At 36.5% G+C, this 21,902-nt stretch overlaps 1 protein-coding gene and 1 long non-coding RNA gene across 3 annotated transcripts in view; both read right to left on the bottom strand.

The window, feature by feature from the left end:
* The window catches only part of LOC134813484 (uncharacterized), a 52,425-nt gene extending 30,768 nt beyond the window's left edge, over positions 1-21,657 (bottom strand). For both annotated transcript variants that reach the window (XM_063821291.1, XM_063821289.1), the window contains exon 1: positions 21,557-21,657. In XM_063821291.1, coding sequence (XP_063677361.1) covers positions 21,557-21,649 — 93 coding nt within the window. In that variant the 5' untranslated portion in view covers positions 21,650-21,657. The remainder of the gene's footprint in view (positions 1-21,556) is intronic.
* Positions 1,636-7,332, bottom strand: LOC134812607 (uncharacterized). Its single transcript, XR_010159928.1, has 4 exons — positions 7,205-7,332; positions 6,923-7,058; positions 2,368-3,237; positions 1,636-2,194 (listed from the first exon to the last, which is right to left on the bottom strand). It is a non-coding gene; the product is annotated as an uncharacterized LOC134812607 (long non-coding RNA).
* Positions 21,658-21,902: the final 245 nt, after the last annotated feature.

Here is a 21,902-nt window from a genome sequence, read left to right as displayed (position 1 = left end):
AATTATATTGATGCTACATTGTTATAGAATATGAAATAATTTTCAACCGTATTAATTTATTAACTTAGTGTAAATAGCAAGTTTGACAAAGGGATTACGTTTATTTTACCCGGAGTTCGTTTAAGTTTAGTATTGTAAATAGTTAATTTGACGAAGGGAATACGTCTATTTTACCCTGAGTTATGTTTTAGTTCAATATTGACACAATTTTAAAATTATAATGTAATTATTTTATATATTATATGTATTGTCCATAACTAGGGTGGCCTGCTAACAGAACCATGATCTGCCTTGATTCATCCTTCAGCACAGAGAAAAGCTCCTTTTTTTATACATTATGATTACAGAGGATCTGATATTTAGATATATATTGCTGTGCTGTAAAAATTGACTTTATTTATTTATTTATTTCATTCCTTGCTTGGCGGTCCTCATTTATGTATGTATTTTACCTGGGAGCGGGAACTCCAGGCTACGCTTTTCATTAACCGGGATGTAATTTTCATAAACCGATTAGAGTTTAGTCAGTATGACATGCTGATCGCCGCCAGACAGTTGAAAATTTGTTTCATACACATAAAATTGATTGTGTCATATCTGAGTTCTTGGCTGTATTTCGAAACCTCAGTCAGTTGTGGGTTTTTACCGGCCTAAATAAAAAGTCAAGTTTACAGGACATTTCTGGGGAACCTTACTATGTGTTTTACTTAACAAGATCAAAGATGCGGAAAAGGAAGCGTGCATTCGAGAGCGTATCATTTTGTACATTATATTACCCCGATCTGAAGCAGGTGACCGGGATTGGCAATTTTGAGCTATCCCGGTCCCGGTCAAGTCACATTTTTCATCCCGGTCCCAGTAAAATGCTGATTTATGATCCCGGTCCCGGTTAATTCAGGATTCTTGGTCCCGGTCCCGGTCAATCACTCAAATTTGCCGGGATTTTGACCGGGATCTTTTACATAATTTCATTCACTGTGATTTTAAGTTTTTACTTTCATTCATTGTGAATTTCATCTTTAAACAACCTCTGAGCCAAATAAAACAATGTTTAAAATTGCTAAACAAGTTTAGGTAACTAATATCGTTACATAACTCATAAGTGCAAACTAACATCAAGTTTTCAACTCGGGCTACGCCCAATTGTCAATTGGAGAATGAAACTGTTGAATAATTTGAGGGATCATTGACTGAGGAATGAGGGTGAACTTGAGTAATCAGTAATGAACATTATTGGTGTAGTACATTAGGCCCATGCCCCATATTGACGGGTTTTTTCTAATTTAATATTCTAGTTATTACTTATTCAAATTGTTCAATTATAATGTAAATGAAAGTTGCAGCTTTCAATATGAGAATACCAGTTTTGGTCCCGGTCATCCCGGTCAAATCCCGGTAAAATCCCGGTCATCCCGAAAAAATTGTATTGTTGGTCCCGGTCCCGGTAAGATAGAAATCCCAGAAATTATTGGTCCCGGTCCCGGTCACGGTAAATTGATAATCTCAGTCCCGGTCCCGGTCCCGGTCAAGTCACATTTTGTATCCCGGTCCCGGTCCCGGTCAGGCCTAAAATCATGTCCCGGTCACCTCCTGATCTGAAGTTTGATGACTAGAAAACAGTGAATACAATTAATGTTTATTAATATTATTATCGAACTTCATATTATATTGTTTATCCTAAGTAAAGATCTGATAACTCTACAACAGGGATCGGTTAAACTATAAATGGAAATAATTTAAATACTGAAACATAAACTAGTGTTAACATATCTATAATACGTTAACTTAAAACTTAATTACATCAACTTGCAAGATTTAAAAAATTTTCCCTATAAAATACAGAGGCAATATCAAATATGGCACAGTTCAGTCAAATGAAAAAATCTGTTTGTTGATGGCACTGAAGAATATTTTGAAAAAAGCTACGATGAAAGTTGAAGGAACAGTTAAAGGAACACTATACCAATTTCAGAATGTAAATTTTCGTGTTTAAATATCATACTTTATAAGGTATAAAGTTTCGTATTATTAATCAAAAGTTGGTGTAATATCACACGTAACACGTTTTAGATATTAAACAGAAGAAAGTTTTTTGTCCTAGATCAAGAGCTGCTCATTTCTCACAAGCAGTGTGGTCGGGGTTCTGTTCTTCGATTCTTGCTGCCTTTGTCTTTCGCACGCAAGTAGGAGTACCCTGAGGATTAGAGGCAATAATAATAATAACGCTTTATTTGTATACCGCTTAGGCCGTATAATCAACCATGAATTATTAAAATTTTATAGTTCTACAATTGGAACCTGCGACTTGTTTTGCAGTGAATCACAATCCAGACGAAATGTGTAATTTTTAAAAGTATAGGTACACACCTGTCCGTAGTTTCTCGTACATCACGCGTGACGTCCGGCTAGAAGGAGTTTCTCCTAGGTCTGCTGTCTAGGAAGAGAGAATGGGAGATGAGAGCTGTTTGAGCTTTATGACTTCACTTAACAGCCAGAGGTGCCATAAGCTAACTCGTCGTAAATTGCGAGCTCTGGCAGGTATCCTCGGGTGATTGTCAGATCAGATGGTGGTCCAAAAGAAACTGCTGGGAGCCTGACAGAAAACCGTATTGCAAGCCCCGAAACGGTGTCAGGTTTGTGACTGAAGATTCTGATCAAGCTCAGGGTTGAGTCTACACAGTGTCGCCACTTGCCGATGCCAGTTGATGCGACAGGACACTGATTTAAGTGGGAAGTTGTGTCTAAGAAACAGCGTGTGGTTCGGGTGCCGGTTGAACGCATGTAATAGGGAGGGTATATCCGTATTTCGCTGCTAGGAGGTGGTCCGCAGATTGCGTGAAGATGCCTACTTTTAAACCTATCAATAGGTTCAATAGGTAGGTGCTAGTGATGCAGTCCTTGACCCGGAAGCTAAGGCTTCCCCGTTTCTCGCTCATTTGTGCTCCGATGTTCTTGTGACCTCTGCAGGGGTCAAGTGCAGGATGAGGGACATGGCCGACCAGGAGAAGGTTGTTTTTGAGAGGTATTTTTATACAGTTTAACTGTATCATTACCCTTGGAAATCTCTCGACCCAAACGATGCCAAATTCTGCCTCCGAGCACAAGTACTTTGTAGGGGGTCAGCGAGTCATTTCATGTCTATTGTTCAATGTCGTTGAGTACAGGGGAAGTTAGCTGCTGTCTACTGCCGTTATTCTCCAATTCTTAGGGTTCGTCTTTCGCACGTGAGTAAGTTTCCTGGGGAAAATAAATAGTCAACCAAAAATTATTAATAATAAACATAGATGGACTTCCCACAATTATAACCAGTAAATCTGACACCTGCTAGCTGGCGTAAATTTAAAATTTAACACGCAGTGCGCGCGCCGCGCGCTAAAAATATCTCAAATTTGAAAACTGATGTTGTTCTTACCGAAAATCGAATTCGCGCCAGCCGCCATCAGAAAATGCAGTAGATGAATTCATAAATTTGGAACATGGGCACATCACAGTATTGGCCGTATTTGAGTGCTGGGAAGGCTCAGTTCGGATTTCTAAGATGGATATAGCCGTAAGCTAGGCCTAGGAACCATAAAAAGTCGTATAAAACTACCCATGGAATGACCAGAAATGAACGAAAATGAACATTCTCAGAATGGTTTAAAATGGGTCGGAAAGTGTTTATATTAGTCCTAGGACCACTCAAACCAAGTTTGAGAATCATTGCATGTCTAGAACCGATGTTACCAATGTTCCAAAATGTCCCAATTTTGGCACAATAATCCTCCTGAGAATCCAGATTTTTGGAACATGGGCACATCGAAGTATTGGCTGTATTTAAGTGCTGGGAAGCCTCAATTCGGTTTTCTAAGATGGATGTAGGTAAAAACTAGGCCTAAGAGCCATCAAAACTCAAATAACATTACCCAGGTTCATGGAATGTATGGAAAATGAACAAAAATGAAAATAGTAGTTGAGATGGTGGAAACATTTGATACAATTTTGGAAACATGCTTTTACAGCCGTATTTATGCTTGTACTGACTTGGACACGTTCATAAAAAGGTGGCACTAGAGATTGATTTTTCACTGCCAAAATTGTGTGAAGCATTTTAAAATACTTGTATCTCAAGGAGTATGCTATGAAAGTTAACCAAATTTTAATGTGGTCCAAAAAGATTCAAATGTCACATAATAAAGTCATTCATCTCTTTATATCTGTTAATTGTGCAGATATGAGCCAGAAATCACAAAATATTCATTTCTTGCACCTCTAATGATGAATTTACATTCTGTGAGTGTGTCCTGCTTCTCAATGTGATTATTGAACCTTTTTGAGATAGCTGAGTGTTAAAAGTGCAAAGAATCACCGGTTAAATGTGGAGTTACGATGCAATTATCACATACAGGGTTAATTCTGACTAAGTATTTTAGAATGATGAATGTGATATGAATATCAACGGAATGATTGTAACAATGAACTCTATCAATCACAATTATATCATGCTAACTAATATTTAGAGAATTTAGATGGTTAAAAGTGCCATAATGAGTCAAAAATCACATAAATGAGCATATATTGAAATGATGCTGTATCAGGGGAATGTACACTGTCCATTTGAACACTGTCCATTAGTACTCCGATGAAAAAGCGATGAATGTCGATTTGCCGTGATTCTAGCTTTGTGTGTTATTGTGTGATTTCAATGCACGGCAATGAAGGGACTCAGGTACCACGATCTGGCAGACAAACATGTCTGAACAGACATAGCGAGTCAGATCTGGTTCAGGAAATTTTATCGTTAAAGAGATATTCATATTTCATATGAATCAATACTCAGGTTTCTAATTTTGGACTCGCCCGGGGTTTGATTATGATACTTTGAGGAATGACATTTGATTTATAAGTTGATTTCAAATCCCCTATGGGTACCAGAAATACTGGTTTCACAACAACAACATCACTTTTTGGCTCTATATCAGGTTGGTATTCATAGTAAATCTGCAGTAATTTGTTGTGACACTGCACTTGTTTAAGGTCATGGAGAAGTTCGTTATTAGAGTAATAGTGGAATCAATAATCACAAAACACTGATTTTAAACTGATTAAACTAGGCAAGTACTTTTACTACTCAAGCCATGGTAATTTTGTCTCCATACTGTGACAAATGAATCAATCAGTTACGTATAATACTTAATTGAATTTTTGAAATGTGATTATCGATTCATTACCTTTCTTTTCAAAATGTCATTACAACTTGAACATTACATATGATTCAATTGTCATACTTTAAAGAAAATTACATAGTTGGTAGCCAGATTTGTGTGATTTTTGAATCATTTAACCACCCAGATCAAAAATTATCGCTCAAAGGCCTTCAATATGGTATAAGCTTAGACATGGATTCAAAAATCACATAATAAGAACCATAGAATGGATATATGTTGTCATATTGTGCACTTAATTTAAGGCTTACTATAGTGAGACTTAATAGCGCACCAATAACGAAAATGTGATTTTTGAATCATATTAACTGGTTTTAATACTATTTAATACTATTTTGTACCCTAAAAAATGATAGAAAGCCAATAAAAACGTAAGATGATTCAATAATCACTGCTTAAAATAGGCTCATTTCCAATGTTTAAGTTGTGATTTTTGAATCATTTTGGCACCAATAACAATTTCAAATAAGACATTTTATTCCTTACATGCATTATAGTCACCATATCAATTTTGGCGTCTTTGTGAATAGTACTTTTCAGATTATCTAGTGTTGATTCATCTTGCATTTCTAATTGTGTGATTTTTGAATCATTGGCACACAAATAACGATAACTCCTGTGATATAAGCACTACAGACTCCGTGATTTCAGGATCATGAAATTTAATCGAATTTCTAAAGGTATAGATAGATATATCAACCAACAAAGAGCAATGACCATTTTTAAAACTCATTAAAAAAAAATCAATCTCTAGTGCCACCTTTTTTTGAACGTGTCCACTTGGAATCTATCTGGTATGGTAGAAGGACACATGTACTAACATTTCCAGCCACTTAGAAGTGCAAAATACTCCCCTGGTTCATGGAATGAATGAAATGAACACAAAATGAACATTTTCATAGAATCCCATGAATTGGGCTAAAACCAATTGGAATCGGTCGGTATTGATACCAGGAGTGTCCCTGAGAAGTTTGGTGTGCCTAGCATGTTCAGAAAGGGCTCTGGGGCAATGTTTCTATTTTGGTTTCAGAGTAGTTGAGATGGTGGAAACAATTGACACAAATTTAGAAACATGCTTTTTAGCGGTAATTATGCCTGGACTGGCATGGAATCGATATGGTATGGTAGAGGGGCATATTGTTTACTAACATGTTCAGCAACTCAGAAGTTTTTTTCTGTGAAATGTAATACTCCACCGAAGGGATAGGGTGCGTCAAGAATCATCCAGTTTCACATCGAAAGCACTATTTTCACACATCAAATTGTGACATTTTTTGTTCAACTTTAAAAAAACCTTTTTAGTGCAAAATGATCCCCTGGTTCATGAAATGAACAAAAATGAACTTTACCCTATAATCGCCTAAACTGAGTTGAAGGCGATCAGAATCGATTGGTATCGATACCAGGAGTGTCCTTGAAAAGTTTGGTGGCCCTAGCATCCTCAGAAAAGGCTTTGTGGGCAATGTTCCATTTTGGTTTCAGAGAAGTTGGGATTCTGGAACAGAATTGAGACAAATTTGGAACAGGCTTTTTGGGCAGTAATTATGCCTTGGCTGACTTAAAATCGATCTGGTATGGTGGAGGGGTATATTAACTACATTTTTGGGTGTTTTCAAATTAAAGATTTCAAAGCCAGATTTTCGGCTTAAGTTGGCTGGGACATGCCCAAATTGTATATGCTTTGATTGTGATCGGGTTTTCAAAAATAAACGATTTACCTTTCGCATATGATGGACTTTTTCCCGAAGAAGGTGGGTATTTTATCCTTGTAGTTTTCCAGAGAAGGACGTAGTCTTTTCCACATCTCTGTCATCAGAGAAGTCCTCTCGAATAAACGGTCCCTGTTTGGCACTCCTGAGATAATTGACTGTCTTATACACAATGGTTTTACCGTTTACAACATTTGCAGTAATATTTATTACCGAATTTAATTAGAATTTAACCCATACATTTTAAACACATGAACTGCTGTATCAGTAACCATCAAAATAGAGACAAACCTATGAATTTGATGTTTATCTTGTTAAGTGGGAGGTTAACCTCTTCTTGACACAAAATACCCAGTCGTCTCCTGAGATCTCCGACATGACAGAGGAAGCTACTGTCGAGTTCGATATTACAGCTAACCTAAGATAGTCAAACTGAGTGGGGTCAATTTTAAGCATTACAAATCAGCAGTTATCAAGCAAATGTGATGAAAGAGCCATTATTGAAATGTAAGGCAGATCTAGAGCTAGGAATGTGTTTCGGGGCATCAAAGAATAAGTATCTGTGTACTGTTCTTTACCATACCATTTAAACGATTTAATACATGGAAGTATCACAATAATATACTTTTTCTAAAACATAAACACATTTAAAAAAGGCTCGAATGGGTTATCGATATTTCCATATAATGCAGGATTGAAATAATCTGTTTAGGAGTAATACGTTCAAATTCGATCCTGATCTACAAAAGTGTAACATGATAGCAAAATCCGCTGTGCTTTTCTATACTAGAACAAGTTTTAGTAGTCTCCAGCACATCACAGCTTAAAGGCAGTAAAGTGAGTAACACTAAATCGATTACATCAAATAACCTCTCAAGATCATTTAGTAATATATGTATTTCAATGTGCAACGAAACAGCTTCTATACTACTTTACTACTTCTATACTACTTTACTATCAACTAGATATACGGTTTGAGCATTGAAGCTCTATGCTGTGAGCAGCAACGAAAAGAGATGGGATTGCAATATATCGACTCACTTGTGAAAATAATGATTAAATCTCAAATCTCCTAATTACGATTTCTAACTGCGCGGCGTAGTGCGTACTTTGAAATCCAAATAAAAATTATTTTTGATCAAAATATTGGAAAACAAAATTACAACATGATTCAAATCTTGTGTAAAAAAATGTGATAAACAATATGCTGTTAAAAACTTTCGTGAAAAATTTTAAAAAGCATGATTTCCACCCGATTATGTGAAGTTATCATTTTTATGACTTTTACAGGTTAAAATTTTTGTCAAGAGCTTAGCCATTTGTCAAAATTTAGGTCATGCTATCATGTTATGTGACTATACAATGAGATTATAATCCGTTGATGTATAATATCTTGGAGTTTATCAGGGGATAAAATTATTTGTAGGTTTATAAACTACCAAAACGCGCGCTGGGTTGGACTCGTTGTATAATAATAATGTATAACTATCAATACATGATACACGATAACGTAAAACTATATAAATCGATAACATATAAGATCAAATAAACCATATGGTACCAAGTTACATTAATTGATGAAATCTTTCCATGTTTTAGAATGAAAATCCATACACAAATATTCCTAGCTTTAACATTTAAGTATGACACACATTATTACATGATAACGAATTGATTTAACGCGCATATGCAAAATATATTGTAATTGTATAAGAATCGACCTTGTTTTTTAAAGATTAGTCATTTAAAGTATCGATGAGAAAATCCCTGTACAAATAGCTTCTACTTATAATCCAATAATTTATGTTGTATGATGCAATGAAAATACTCATACCGCGCGCGCAGCTTGAACTACGACATACGCAAGCGTTCAGTTGCAAATTATAAGGTCTACCGAAGTTTGTAGGGCGCGAAAAATTTTATGTTGACGTGCTCGCGCATTCTGAGTAGTCAGCTCGCGTTGGGTATTCCATTCAATCTCATGCCATCATGTTGACGGATGTTACTCGTCTAAATTTCTTTGAAGTAGCGCGCGCCACTTTCTTCTCGAAATGTGCCCGACGGCAAGTGCTACGAAGTAGCGCGCGCGCCGGGCCAGACCATTAACAATGGTCAAGCCATCATGATGTGCATTATATAATTATTGACATGATTCAAAACGACGGTTCGATCATGGACATGATTAATGTTCAATTTTTAATTGTATCACGTAGTGATCCCCACTGTCGTTGTGCGTTGTATCACGTTGCGACCCCCACGGTCGTTTCAGGGGGAGCACTTCGTGCGCGGCGGGTCATACAACGTATGACAACACTGTCACCCCGGCACGCGCAGATGGGACCTCCTTTGGACGTTTTATTGCTTATTTTGATAGGAAACGTTTTGTAGCCGAATGAAAATAACAACTTTTTATTTGAGTTATTAATAATGATACAATGTGATTGCAAATTATTTGGCAAACATTACTGTAAAAGATTCATAAAAATTGGTAGAATTTTATAGTTAATATGATTAAAAGACTCCGCACATTACCAACTTTTTAAACAAATACGCGTCAAAGATTAGTAGTTCAATTGCGAATATCATATTTTGTTAAAAGTTTTGTTTGCTTTTTGACCTTCTACTCCGATAGCCGAATATCTTATCTACAATACAATATAATTTTTATGTACACATTAACCTAATTTAAAAAATGAGTGAAGCTAGAACGAAAGAGATGTTGCGACGATAATTTCTAGTTTTAGTAGCGCAATAGAATACGTCAATAATACCCTCTTGAAACAATATTTAGGCTTCAAGTTCATTACAAATAACGTTAATAGTATTCACAGTCAGTTGTTAGACTGACTTTAATTCTATCACACGAAACAAAGGTCAGTGAGTAGTAAACCCTTTATTCAAAATTGTCACTTTCATTTGAATCCAGAGCAAACAGGAGATTCATTTTACAAGTTGCAGTATCGGGTCTGATTACGGTTTCCAATGGTTTTAAACAACTGTAGTTCTTTGTCCTTCATGCACAATAAGCTGCCCTGCAGCCTGATCACCTTTCTCCTTTAGTCTTGCTAACGCTTCGTCTTGAAGCAAATGGATGATCTCCATCATTTTAGCATAGGCAATTCCTGTCGTCGAACGAGGTCTATTGCTTCCTACAAGCCTAGTGCCAGATATACATGCCTTTTATATACAGACGAGCTATGAATTTTTCTCTGTCCATATCTCACAAAATGTCATGGTAGGACGTTGTCGAGTTTTCAGTTCTTTTCCCAACGCAATGAACCACTTGCCCTCCACATTTTCCAGTTCATCTTTATCGAATTCTTGAAGTACCTGAGATCGGCTCAAATTCGATCATACTCCATAGTGTACTTGTATAATGGGTACATGTACACACGCAATTGATAAATACGCGGTAGCTGCAAACTGAAAATTATCGCATGTTACAAAAGATAATTCGTTCTCTATCAAGATTGCAAAAATCTGTCAGCTATACTGAAGATCTCTTAAAGGCGCCCTTAAAAAACTGATTTTAACAAAGTAAATATTAAATATCTAAGGTATTAGGAAAAAGAAGCTATCGATGGGTTTATAAGAGACCACGTTGATAAATTGAGTGGTAAGATTCCAGCACTGTCAAACTCGTGAGACAGGATCTCCTCGGCAATCTCCAGAAGCGTCAGTGAAAGAGCTCGCTTTTTTCCAACATTGTTAAATGTGGACGGATTGTGTCTCCCATCGTCTTCAGAAAGAATGGCTTAGCCCTGAGAGGGGAGTGTTATGAATAGCGCTTAAAGAGTGGAGAACCAGAAAACCTAGAAACCAGTTTAGAAAGAAACGATAACACGTGCTACTTGAAAGATCCTGTAAGTCTCACCTTGTCACCAACTAAGATAGACTTTTCTTGATTAAGACTTTCGAGGTGAAAGGGCCTTAAATTTCCTGCACATCCGAGTGGATACCTCCGCAAAGTCCTCTGTCAGAGGAGATTGCTACATACAGTTTATCCTCTCCAGACAACGAATTCGTTCTTATCGTTAAAGAGCTGCTGCTCCTTGTGCCGTCAGACACGAGCAGCTGAAATTTGAAGACTTGGTGAGAAATTAAAATGATCCACTCAATAGCAATAAGCGTCGATCATATGCCGTTCGCGTAGGTCTTAGAATTGCGCGCGATGAAAAGATGAGATTGGGCTGAGTGACTCCAGCTCCTGTTCTAGGGAATTAAGATCGCGCGTTACGTAAATTGAACAACAATGTGATCAGGGCGACAGTTGGGGCACCTTACTTTTTAAACAGCTTTGGGATCTTTTCCTCCTTTTCAAGGACACGACAAAACACGGCTCAAACACATTATGAAGGTGAAATGAAAAAATAAAAATCAATTAATATTTAAAACATGCATTTTGCAACTGCTGCACACAAATAATAAAAATTAAAAGAAAAGTGAACTTGGTGAACGGCAAGGCCAACTGAAGTTGAGAATTGAATTTGGGTATTTATTATATTTACTGGCTGTTAAAATTTAAATCTTGTTTCAATAAATTAAAAAAATATTTTGTATGCTGTAATCCTTGCTCTGTATCGGCTAGAATTTATTGCAATTATGCAATTATGCATGATTTAACTCACTTTTAAAAATAGGACTAGAAACCACTAAAACAGTTGCAGCGGTTATACGGAGCTGATACTAGCATTAAACTGTTAAATAAGAGCCTTTATTATGGTCTAATAATGTGAATATTATAATATTTAGTGCACGAGTTTTGCCGTGGATTCGACCATGCACATTACGCTTTATACAGTTCGATTGAAATTTCAATCTGCCAAATAGTAAAATCGTAAATGTTTTCTGCGGCCAACTCCAAATGCCCAATAAGCGGACCATTTTGCAAGCCATGACTGTTCAGGCAAGGCTGGTGGGGAAATGTTGTGGCTATGTAACCGGGAAAACCGTTATTTAGTTGCATCTTGGCAAGGAGGAGTGAATTATAATTATGTAATAAGGTAATATGTCGTGGCAAATAATAATTCCAGGACATGATTCACAGTGACATTTAATGAATTATACTATTATTTATGAGGTTTCCATCCCTGCATAATAATCAAATGTAAACAAGGCAGAACAAAATCTGTTTAAAGATGTTGGGAATGTTTTTCAATCAAACAGCTATAAATAAAATTATAGTAATTTAAATAGTATAAACTTAAACAAAACCAAACTGAGAGCCTTCTCAAGCTCGGGAGTGAACTCTGCAGTGACATCCCATTCTTCATTGAAGATGTGATCTTCTTAATGTCTTAACACTCTCAGCCGAGTCTCAATGTCTTTCATGGGGCCATTCCTCTTGCAGTCGGTGGGTGTCATTGAATAGGACGCTCTCAGCCATGTTGTAGCCTTAGTCTGTTTAAATAGTTTGTTAATGATTAAGGTATATCAATGTTAAGGTAAAATTTGGAGTTGTAATGAGTGTGTCTCTTAAATGGCCAATGAAAAATGGACCTTTACCGATAGTTTGAAATTCGACATCTTGCTATCATCTAGTGTGCAATAGAGCTATATAGCGGAGAAATGTTGGTTTGCGACAGTTGGCGTTTATGTCACGCCGCGATCATCCTGGCGCCTCTAATACAATGATTCGCCACGTGAACAAAAACAGTTTATTGCCCATTGATCTCCAATCCAGGGAAGTATTTTTACCACGATAGGAATTTGAGGAGAAGCTCTGCGCTCACTATTTTGTCAGTCATGTCTGTCAGTGGATGGCGAACGCCGGCGCTCACTATTTGTCAGTCATGGCTCAGTGGCTGTCTTCGACAGAACCAGCCCTCTAAATCTGAACCTCAAAGCAGCTCTACTCAGCCTACATCTCGACCTCTGGCATCACATCAAGATGGGAGTGCCTCACATCTCTGGCATTAACACAGATGGGAGTTTGTGCAAAGGACTGTGCCATCCTCTGAGGCCTGGAGCCACTAGTATAGGAGATATATGCTGAGGCAGGGGAAGATCTCTAGAGAGAGAAGTGTTAAGTTTTTAACGTAAAACTGTTTAGTGTGTGTGTAGTGTAGTGTAGTGTGTTTACCAATAAGATTGGGAGGATTGGGCAGTGGTAAACCTCACGAAGAATGCCAGTTGAGTACACAGCCTCCAATGTAATCACTACTGAGCTGGGCTAAGGCATTAGTGACCAGGTGCTTAGGAAGTATACAACCGCATAAAGTTGCCTCACCAACTCTGGGAAAGAAATGATTAAGAAATCAAAAAGAATTCCAAACTCCAGGCCAAGTATGCGATATAGCTGAAAAGTGTCGTGCACCTCCTTCAAGTGAGAGCTCTACTAGCATCAAGAGAAATAGGGGGCTTCAGTTGGCTCAACACACATGCCACTTCAGAAGTTTTGCTACCAGTGGCCCGGCCAAAATCACAAACCCCGGCCCTTCCCGGGTCAAAATTTGCAGAATCGCGAGGGGTAAACCCCAGCCACGGCCCCGCCAATAAAATTTAAACCCCGGCCATAAACCATGCATTTGCCGGACGCACAGCGGGGATTTATGAATGATTTTGGCACATTTTGAAAAAAATCAAACACAATTTAATGGCAATTATGAGATTTGAAAGTTGAAAAATTTATTGTCAACAAACTTTTAAAATTCTTTTATTCAAATCATAAAAATCTTTAATCATAGCTCTGAACATTTATGGAGATTATTTCCTAAACAATAAGTGGCAACCATTGATCATACCTCGTTGGTGAACTTAATTTAATATAGATGTGAAGTTAAACTGTCACTTTCTTTACCGTGATACATGTTTTTAATAAAGTTTGACTGATCAGCGGAATTCAATAAAATGGTTAGATATTAATATATTATTATATATCATAGTGATGAATAATTACTCTAATTTATTTGTGCAGCAAACTTGCAAAATTCTTTTATTGAGATCAGAAAAATATATTCTCAAAAATTTGTAGCTCATTGAATATTTGTGGATCATTATTTCTAGACTTAAATGAATCATTGATCATATCTCGATTCTCGTTGTTGAAAGTAATAATTTAAAAGTGAAGTAAACTTTCATCTTGACCCTGTGAATACGCTGGTACTATAAATGTGACTGTTCATGAAAAAGTATTAACAGTTGTTAAATGAGAACATCCTGGCAATTTGTAAGTTTTTCTCCCGTGTGGAGTCATATATGTTTCTGAGAACACTTCTGAGCCACTGCAATAAGAACATTGGTTACACTTGTTTAGGGTTTTCTCTCTCTGTGAGTCCTCATATGTTTCTTGAGAATCACTTTCTGAAGCACTACAATATGAACATTCCTTTACGCTTGTGGGATTCTCTCTCGTTGTGAGTACGTTGGTGTGTGAGAAGACTGATTTAAAAGGGCAAGTATTATGAACATTCTTACCACTTGTAGGGTTTTCTCCAGGTATGTGTACAATTGTGTACAATAAGTCTTGATTTTAAAAGAGCATATTATTGATCATTCTTTGCACGTCGTAGGGTTCCTCTCCAGTGTGAGTCCTCATATGTTTCTTGAGATTACTTTTTGAAGCACTAAAATAAGAACACCTGGTTACACTTGTAGGGTTCTCTCGTGTGGTTCCTCATTGTTTCTTGAGATCACTTTTATGACTCTACAATTGAAACATTCCTTACACTTGTTAGGTTTCTCTCCGTGTGAGTACGTTGGTGAATAATAAAGAATTTGATTTAAAGAGCAAGTATATGAAATTCTTTGCACTTGTAGGGTTCTCTCCCGTTTGTGATTTACGTATAATGTTTCACAAGATCACTGTTCTCAGTTCAGGTATAAGAACAATCGTACATTTAAAATCTTTCCCAACAGGAGAAGATATTTTCTTTCCCAATCTGACTGTTGATCGTAAAGAATTGAACTGGCACATTTTAGTAGACATATCATTGATTGTTTCACCATGATGTCTCTGATATGTTCACAAAGAACTCATCATACAAAGGAATGTGAGCTTACTTTTTGGTCAATGAAACCATGTGTTATTCGTCACTCCTCCTGTCAGTTATTTATTTCCTTTTTGATCGGAATTAGAATTTTTGTTACTCTTTTCTTTATCAGCAACCCTGTTTGAGGATCTTTTACTCCGTGTTAAACATGACCAAAATTTCCTGGATAAATTAACTGATTAATAAATTACACTACACAAACTTTCCAAATTCAAAATAACAAAAATCTTTAATTACCAGTGGGTATAAATAAATGGAATATTATTGAATATTTAATAATTAGACCCATTAGACATCCATATTCTTCAGTACCAATGCAGCAATAATGCAGTTAATAAAATGTCATATCATAGTCATATAATAAAATAACAAAATTTTAGATGTGGAAACACGATACAATTACTAATTTCTATATTGAGACAAGACAAAATTCAGGTGGGGATTCACTAACGGATAAATATATGTCAAAAATTATGATTAATTCCTCATTTATTTGTGCAACAAACTGCAAAATTCTTTTCTTTAAATCAGATAAAATTTTATTTCATACATACTCTAAAATCTGTGGTGATTATATCTAAACAATAATTGCAATCATTGATCAATACCTCGATGTTAAACTAGATAATATAAAAGTGGAAGTTAAACTGACATTTTTACGTGAATACGTTGGTACTAAATAAAATGTGACTGATCAGAACAAGTTATAACAGGTTGTTATAAGAACATTCCTGGCAATTAGAGTTTCTTCTTCATGTGAGTCGTGATGTTTAGTAAGACTTGATTTAACAGTGCAACAAAATGAGCAGTCCTTACACTAGTAGGGTTTCTCTCCGTGTGATAGTCCTCATTATATCGTTTCATGAGATCACTTTCCAAGCTCTACAAAGGAACATTGGTTACACATTGTGGGTTTTCTCCCGTGTTGAGTCCTCTCTATGTTTCAAGATAACCACTTTTCTGAGCACTAAATATGAACATGGTTACACTTGTAGGGTTTCTTCCTGTGTGTGTCTCATTTGTCTCTGAGAGCACCTTCTGAACATACAAAATGAACATTCTTACACGTTAAGAGATTTGGTTGGGGGGTGGGGGTTATCGTTGTGAAGTACTGTACTACTCACGAAGTACTGTCACGATGTTTTCACCCTCGAGTCACAGAGCAAGCTCAACTGACGGCTCCCAGATGGCGTATGCACATGTAGGTGAATCGGTTCTGGATAAGTATAGTTGGTGTGGGCTGTGATTGTTATCGACCATGGAGTACCAAGCCAAGCAGATTTTGAATTGACTAGATTTTCACTGGTTAGCGATTCGGGAAAATCTTGGCCGGCATTAGTGCCCGTGGGCGGGTACGATCGCAAACCTCCGAGTTAAGTTACATTGCCTGGGTGCTCTACCAATTGAGCTACCGGACTATTCAGCTCAGGAATTTCTTGCACCGCATATCAGTAAAGCAATCGTGTTAGTTATCTCATATCTGCTGCTTTAGTACACTGCCAATTATATGCAGCTGGTTTACTTCACTGCCATTCCTTACACTGTCTGGGGTTTCTCTACCGTGTGAAGTCATCATTTTGTTTCTTGGATACACTTTTCTGAGCACTACAATATTGAACTTTCCTTACACTTGTAGGGTTTCTCTTCCCGTCCGTGAATACGTGGTGTAAAAATAAGACTTGATTTAAAAGAGCAATTATATGAACATTCTTTGCACTTGTAGGGTTTCTCTTCCGTGTGGTCCTTCATTATATTTTCTTGAGATTACTTTTCTGAGCACTTAATATGAACAATTCCTTACAATTGTAGGGTTTCTCTCCCGTGTGAGTCTCATATGCACTGTGAGCGACCTTTCCGAGCCACTAGAATATGAACATTCCTTACACTTGTAGGTTTCTCTCCCTAGCTTGTGAGTCATCATATGTTTCTTGAGATCCTTTTATTGAGCACTACATTATGTACATTCCTTACACTTGTAGGGTTTCTCTCCCGTGTGAGGAGTTGGTGTATTAATAAGATTCAATTTAAAAGAGCACAGTCTATGAACATGCTTTGCACTTGTAGAGGGTTTCTCTCCCGTGTGATACGTAAATGTTCACAAGATCATGTTTCTCGGTACAGTATAAGAAACAATTCGTTCACATTTAAAATCTTTCCCCAACAGGAGAAGTATTTTCTTCCCCAAACTGACTGTGTCGTAAAGAAATGAACAGCAGGACATTTCTAGTAGACGTAATCATGATTGTTTCACCATGATGTTCTCTGTATGTTCCACAAAGAACTCGTCATAAAGAAGTGAGCTTCACATTTCGGACAAATGAAACCATGGATATTCCAGTCACCTCATCCTGTTCAGTTTTATTTCCTTTTGTCTCAGAATTAGATTTTTGTTACTCTTTCTTTATCAGCAACTGTTGAGGGTTTTTTACTCCGTGTTAACATGACAAAATTTCTGGATACTTAACTGATTAATAAAAATAACCAACTTACTATGTAACACAAACTTTCAAAAGTTCAAATAACAATAATCTTTAATTACCAGTGGGTATAAATAAATGGATTATTATTAAATTATTATAATTAGACCACCACTTAGACAATCATATTCTATCAGTAACCATGCAGCTATATGCAATGTTATAATTGTCATATCATAGTATATAATAAAAATACAACTAATATTAGATTGTGGAAAAAACGATACAATTACTAATTTCTACTATTGAGACAAGACAAAATCAGTGGGATTCAACTAACGGATAAATATATATCAAAAATTATGATTAATTCCTCATTTATTTGTGCATTAAACTGGCAAATCTTTTCTTTAAATTCAGAAAATATTTATTTATACATAGCTCTAAACATTTGTGAGGATTATTTCTAAACAATATGGCATCATTGATCATACCTCGTTGTTTAAACGAATAATACAAAAGTGGAAGTTAAACCTGAATTTCTTTACCCGTGATAAGGCTGGGTACTAATAATGTGACTGATTGATTGAAAAAAAATTTTCGTGCACCTGTATACAGAATGCAATGGTTTAATAATTTAAATATTAAATGTAGACCAGGTCGGTGCACGGATGCTTCCTGGAAGAATCCAGTTTCTTTTAGGGGGCACCCACCTAAAGCCAAATTGAGATTTATAATCTATTCCTAAGAATTTAATCAGTAAATCGAATACCAATCAAATAATATGATTATATGAGGTAGTAAACATATTTACTATGCAAAATGCCCCAACCACATAGTGTTAAATTTTATATTAGAATCAATTTCCATTCATTCATTAAACCTCATTACCTAGTCAATATTATAGCCCATGCAAAATTTAAATAAATTATTATATACCTTACTGTCATACTCATTAATTAAACATTTGAAATCTGTTTGACCAGTGAATATATTTCTAAGCCTTAATGCAGTGACAAATAATTTAGATGCAATATATAATAATGAATGCTAATGTGAGTATCATTTGTTCAAAGTCCTTGTTAAAAAGTCTGTACAAGAGATATTGAGAAATTAATATAGAGAACAAACAGAAGTCAGATCAGAACAAGTATTTAACAGTTGTATAAGAACATTCCTGGCAATTTTAGAGTTTCTCTTCCATGTGAGTACGTTGGTGTTGGACAAGACTGATTTAACAGAGCAACAAAATGAAGGCTTTCCTTACACTGTTAGGGTTTCTCAGCAGTGAGAGTTGTGATTGTTTATTTAATGACGTGATTTAGTAGAGCATGTCGTATAACATTCTTTGCACTTGTAAGGTTTCTCTCCGTGTGAGTCCTAATAGGTAATGTGAGATTACCTTTCTGAGCACAAAGTTATGAACATTCCTTGCACTTGTAGGGTTCTTCTCCGTGTGGTCTCATTTGTTCATGAGATCACGATTCAAAGCACTACAAAATGAAATTGGTTACACTTGTAGGGTTTCTCTCCCGTGGGTGAGGTCCTTCATATGTAATAGTGAGATTACCTTTCTTTGAGCACAAGTATATGAAAATTCTTTTGCTGCACTTGTAGGGTTTCATCCCGTTTGTGAGTCCTCGTATGTAATTGTGAGAGACTTTCTGAGCACAAGAATTGATGGGAGCAATCCTTACACTTGTAGGTTTTCCTCCGTGTGATCTCTATGTAATGGTGAGTTGACTTTTGGCACAAGGAATTTGAAACATTCCTTACACTTGTAGGTTTCTCTTCTCCGTGTGAGTCCTCATATGTATGTGAGTGACTTTTCCGAGCATACAAAATGAACGTCCTTACACTTGTAGGGTTTCTCTCCCGTTGAATACGTAAATGTTTTCAACAAGATCACTGTTCTCAGCTACAGGTATATAAGAAAACAATCGTTCACATTTAAAAGTTGTCCCAACAGGGAAAGTATTTTCTTATGCCCAAAACTGACTGATGATCGTAATGAGTTTACAAGCATTTCTAGTAGACATATCATTGATTGTTTCACACATGAGTGTTCTCTGATGTGGTTCCACAAAGAACTTCATCATCTCGTGGAAGTGAGTTCACATTTTGGACAAATTGCACCATGTGATATTCCTGTCAATTCTCCTGCATCGGTCTTTATTTCCTTTTGATCGCAATTTAGATTTTGTTACTCTTGTCTTATAATTCAGCAGCTGTTGGGGATTTATACTCTTTGTAAAATAAAAATAATAATAGAGAAAGACAAATTCTGAGAAAAGGAGCAATTTTATTATTTATCACCAATTCAATACATAATCCAATAAATATATATCCGAAATTAGATTGATTTAAATTAAATGGGAAACAAGTATTGCTAGCATGCTAAGCGCGCTTTAATTTAATAAATATTCACGCTGTTAAAAATGGGTCTTACCACACCGCCACTCCACATTAGCACAGTTGGTGAACGGACCCAGGCGCTGTTAAGCTTTTATGAGCCCTGGTTGGACTGCTGAGAGTGGGCGACGGGTCTGACATTAATTTTTATTTTAGTTTTCCATATTCAATAAATTTAGTTTTGACGTTAAATGATTTTTTTATGCAATATTTAGTTGAAGCTGCTTGCAATACATTATTGCTTGAAAGATTTGTTTAATATGCTCGCTATAGCTTAATTTTTTAGATACCGTATGTATATGTACACATCAGTCATAATACTAAATAACAATATAAATAAATTAGAAGCCAATGAGAGGTCCAAAAACCAGTTCAAGCATGCGACACCAGGATGAATACTTGACATCGGAGCTGCAAGCTTATCACGTTGAATTACACGAAGATCGTTATTTGCAGTCTCCTTCAGGCGGTGTCGACGGATTCATCGAAAGGGTTTTTGACAGGCTGTGCCCTTACCAATTATTAACTGAACCATTGCCTGGTACTTTTATAGTGGAAACAGCAATACTTAGGTAATGGGACTACTGCGGACCCTCTACGGCAAACCTTGTTAACAATAGCCGCAGCAAGGTTCGGTGACGGTAGTTGTAAAAGCGCTTAAAGGGACATAGTCAATTGGTAGAGCAATCTGTAGTGGATGTATTAAGTAATGAGGAGTAGGTAGAATGTTATTGTTGTCCCTTTATAAATCGTCTTTTTCTCCGGATAATAAGTTGACATCAAGTCTTGAATTTTTTTTTTGTCAACTTGATGTCAACTATTATCGGAGAAAAAGACGATTTATAAAGGGAGCACCTAACATTCTCCTATCCGTCATTTCTTAAGACATCCACTACATGATGTTGCTCTACCAATGTGACGTTATGTCCCTTAAGCGCTTTTAAACTACCGTTCAACCGTAACCTTGCTGCGGCTTTGTTATCAAGGTTTGGCCGTTAGAGGGTCCGCCAGTAGTCCAATTACCTTAGTATTGCTGTTCCTACTTACTAAAGAAATAATCCCGATAACACTCAACACTCTTGCCCTGATCAGGGATATCAACCATTTTACCCTTCACAAGACATCGAACGCTGTATAAGAAGAGACGATCAGACCTCATCATTGGACCTGGTACGATGTAAAACATGAAGTGGTGGAATAAGAGAGCCGCGCAGCGCTCGCGGCGCGGCATTTGTTGTCGCTCTGGACAATGCACTTGAAATAATTTTAGCTACCAAGACGTAAATCGTCGCGTAACGTAATGTATTCCATTTCCCCTTCGGATTAAGCGATCGGTACCCCGCGTGTAACCTTCTTCAATGGGTTGTGTGCGTGTTTGGTGGAGTGAGTGTGCGTATATGTAATGATTGAAGGAATCTTTTTTCTTTTTGGTGTATATAGATGTGAGTGACAGGTGTTTAAATGTTAAAAGATATAATATAACTAGGGGGTCTTTTCATAGGAAAGTGTTGAAGTTTAAGTCCTGCACAGTTAATATTGTAGTTGGGTGTTGGCCTTCATGATAGAATTCTTCAATTGAGGATTTATTGAGCGAGAGAACCTATTTTACCGTGCATTTGACTGTTCAAGAAACGTATTCCATAATTTGCCCCTTTATATTGCGAAATTGTAATATAAACAGGTGTTTAAACAGTGAGAAAATTTTTTTTAAAAAGAACACAATGGATCTTAAACACACAGTGCAGATGATATTGTTATAAGTTCATCATTGTTCCCAAAAAAGATTGATTTGATTAGGAATTAAAAACCTAAAAAACCATCACCTGAATGTCATCGGTGCGCTCCATTTTCACAATTCCTGGTTGAATTGGTTTGAAGGGGTTTGTAAGACACACTACTTCGGTCTCTTCAGACATTGTGTCATGAATCTATTCGGTAAAAAACTTGTGAATGATACAATAAATAACACGTACATTATTCATTGAAAACAATGGATAAATTGGAACAAGCTAACACAGTGGTTTTTTATTTATCTATATCAAATAAAGAGAATGTAGACAGATATAATGGCTTTGAGTGGGCCAAATAGTTTCTGGCAACCAACCAAAATATAGACACTGTGATCTGTGACCACGACAAAAACGTCGACAACTTCAAAGTAAGACATTC

Source organism: Bolinopsis microptera, chromosome 3 (assembly GCF_026151205.1).
Source record: "Bolinopsis microptera isolate Bmic1 chromosome 3, MBARI_Bmic_1.0, whole genome shotgun sequence".
Lineage (NCBI taxonomy): Eukaryota > Metazoa > Ctenophora > Tentaculata > Lobata > Bolinopsidae > Bolinopsis > Bolinopsis microptera.
The sequence above is the reverse complement of the archived record's forward strand: the minus strand, read 5'-3'. Positions and strand labels throughout refer to the sequence as shown.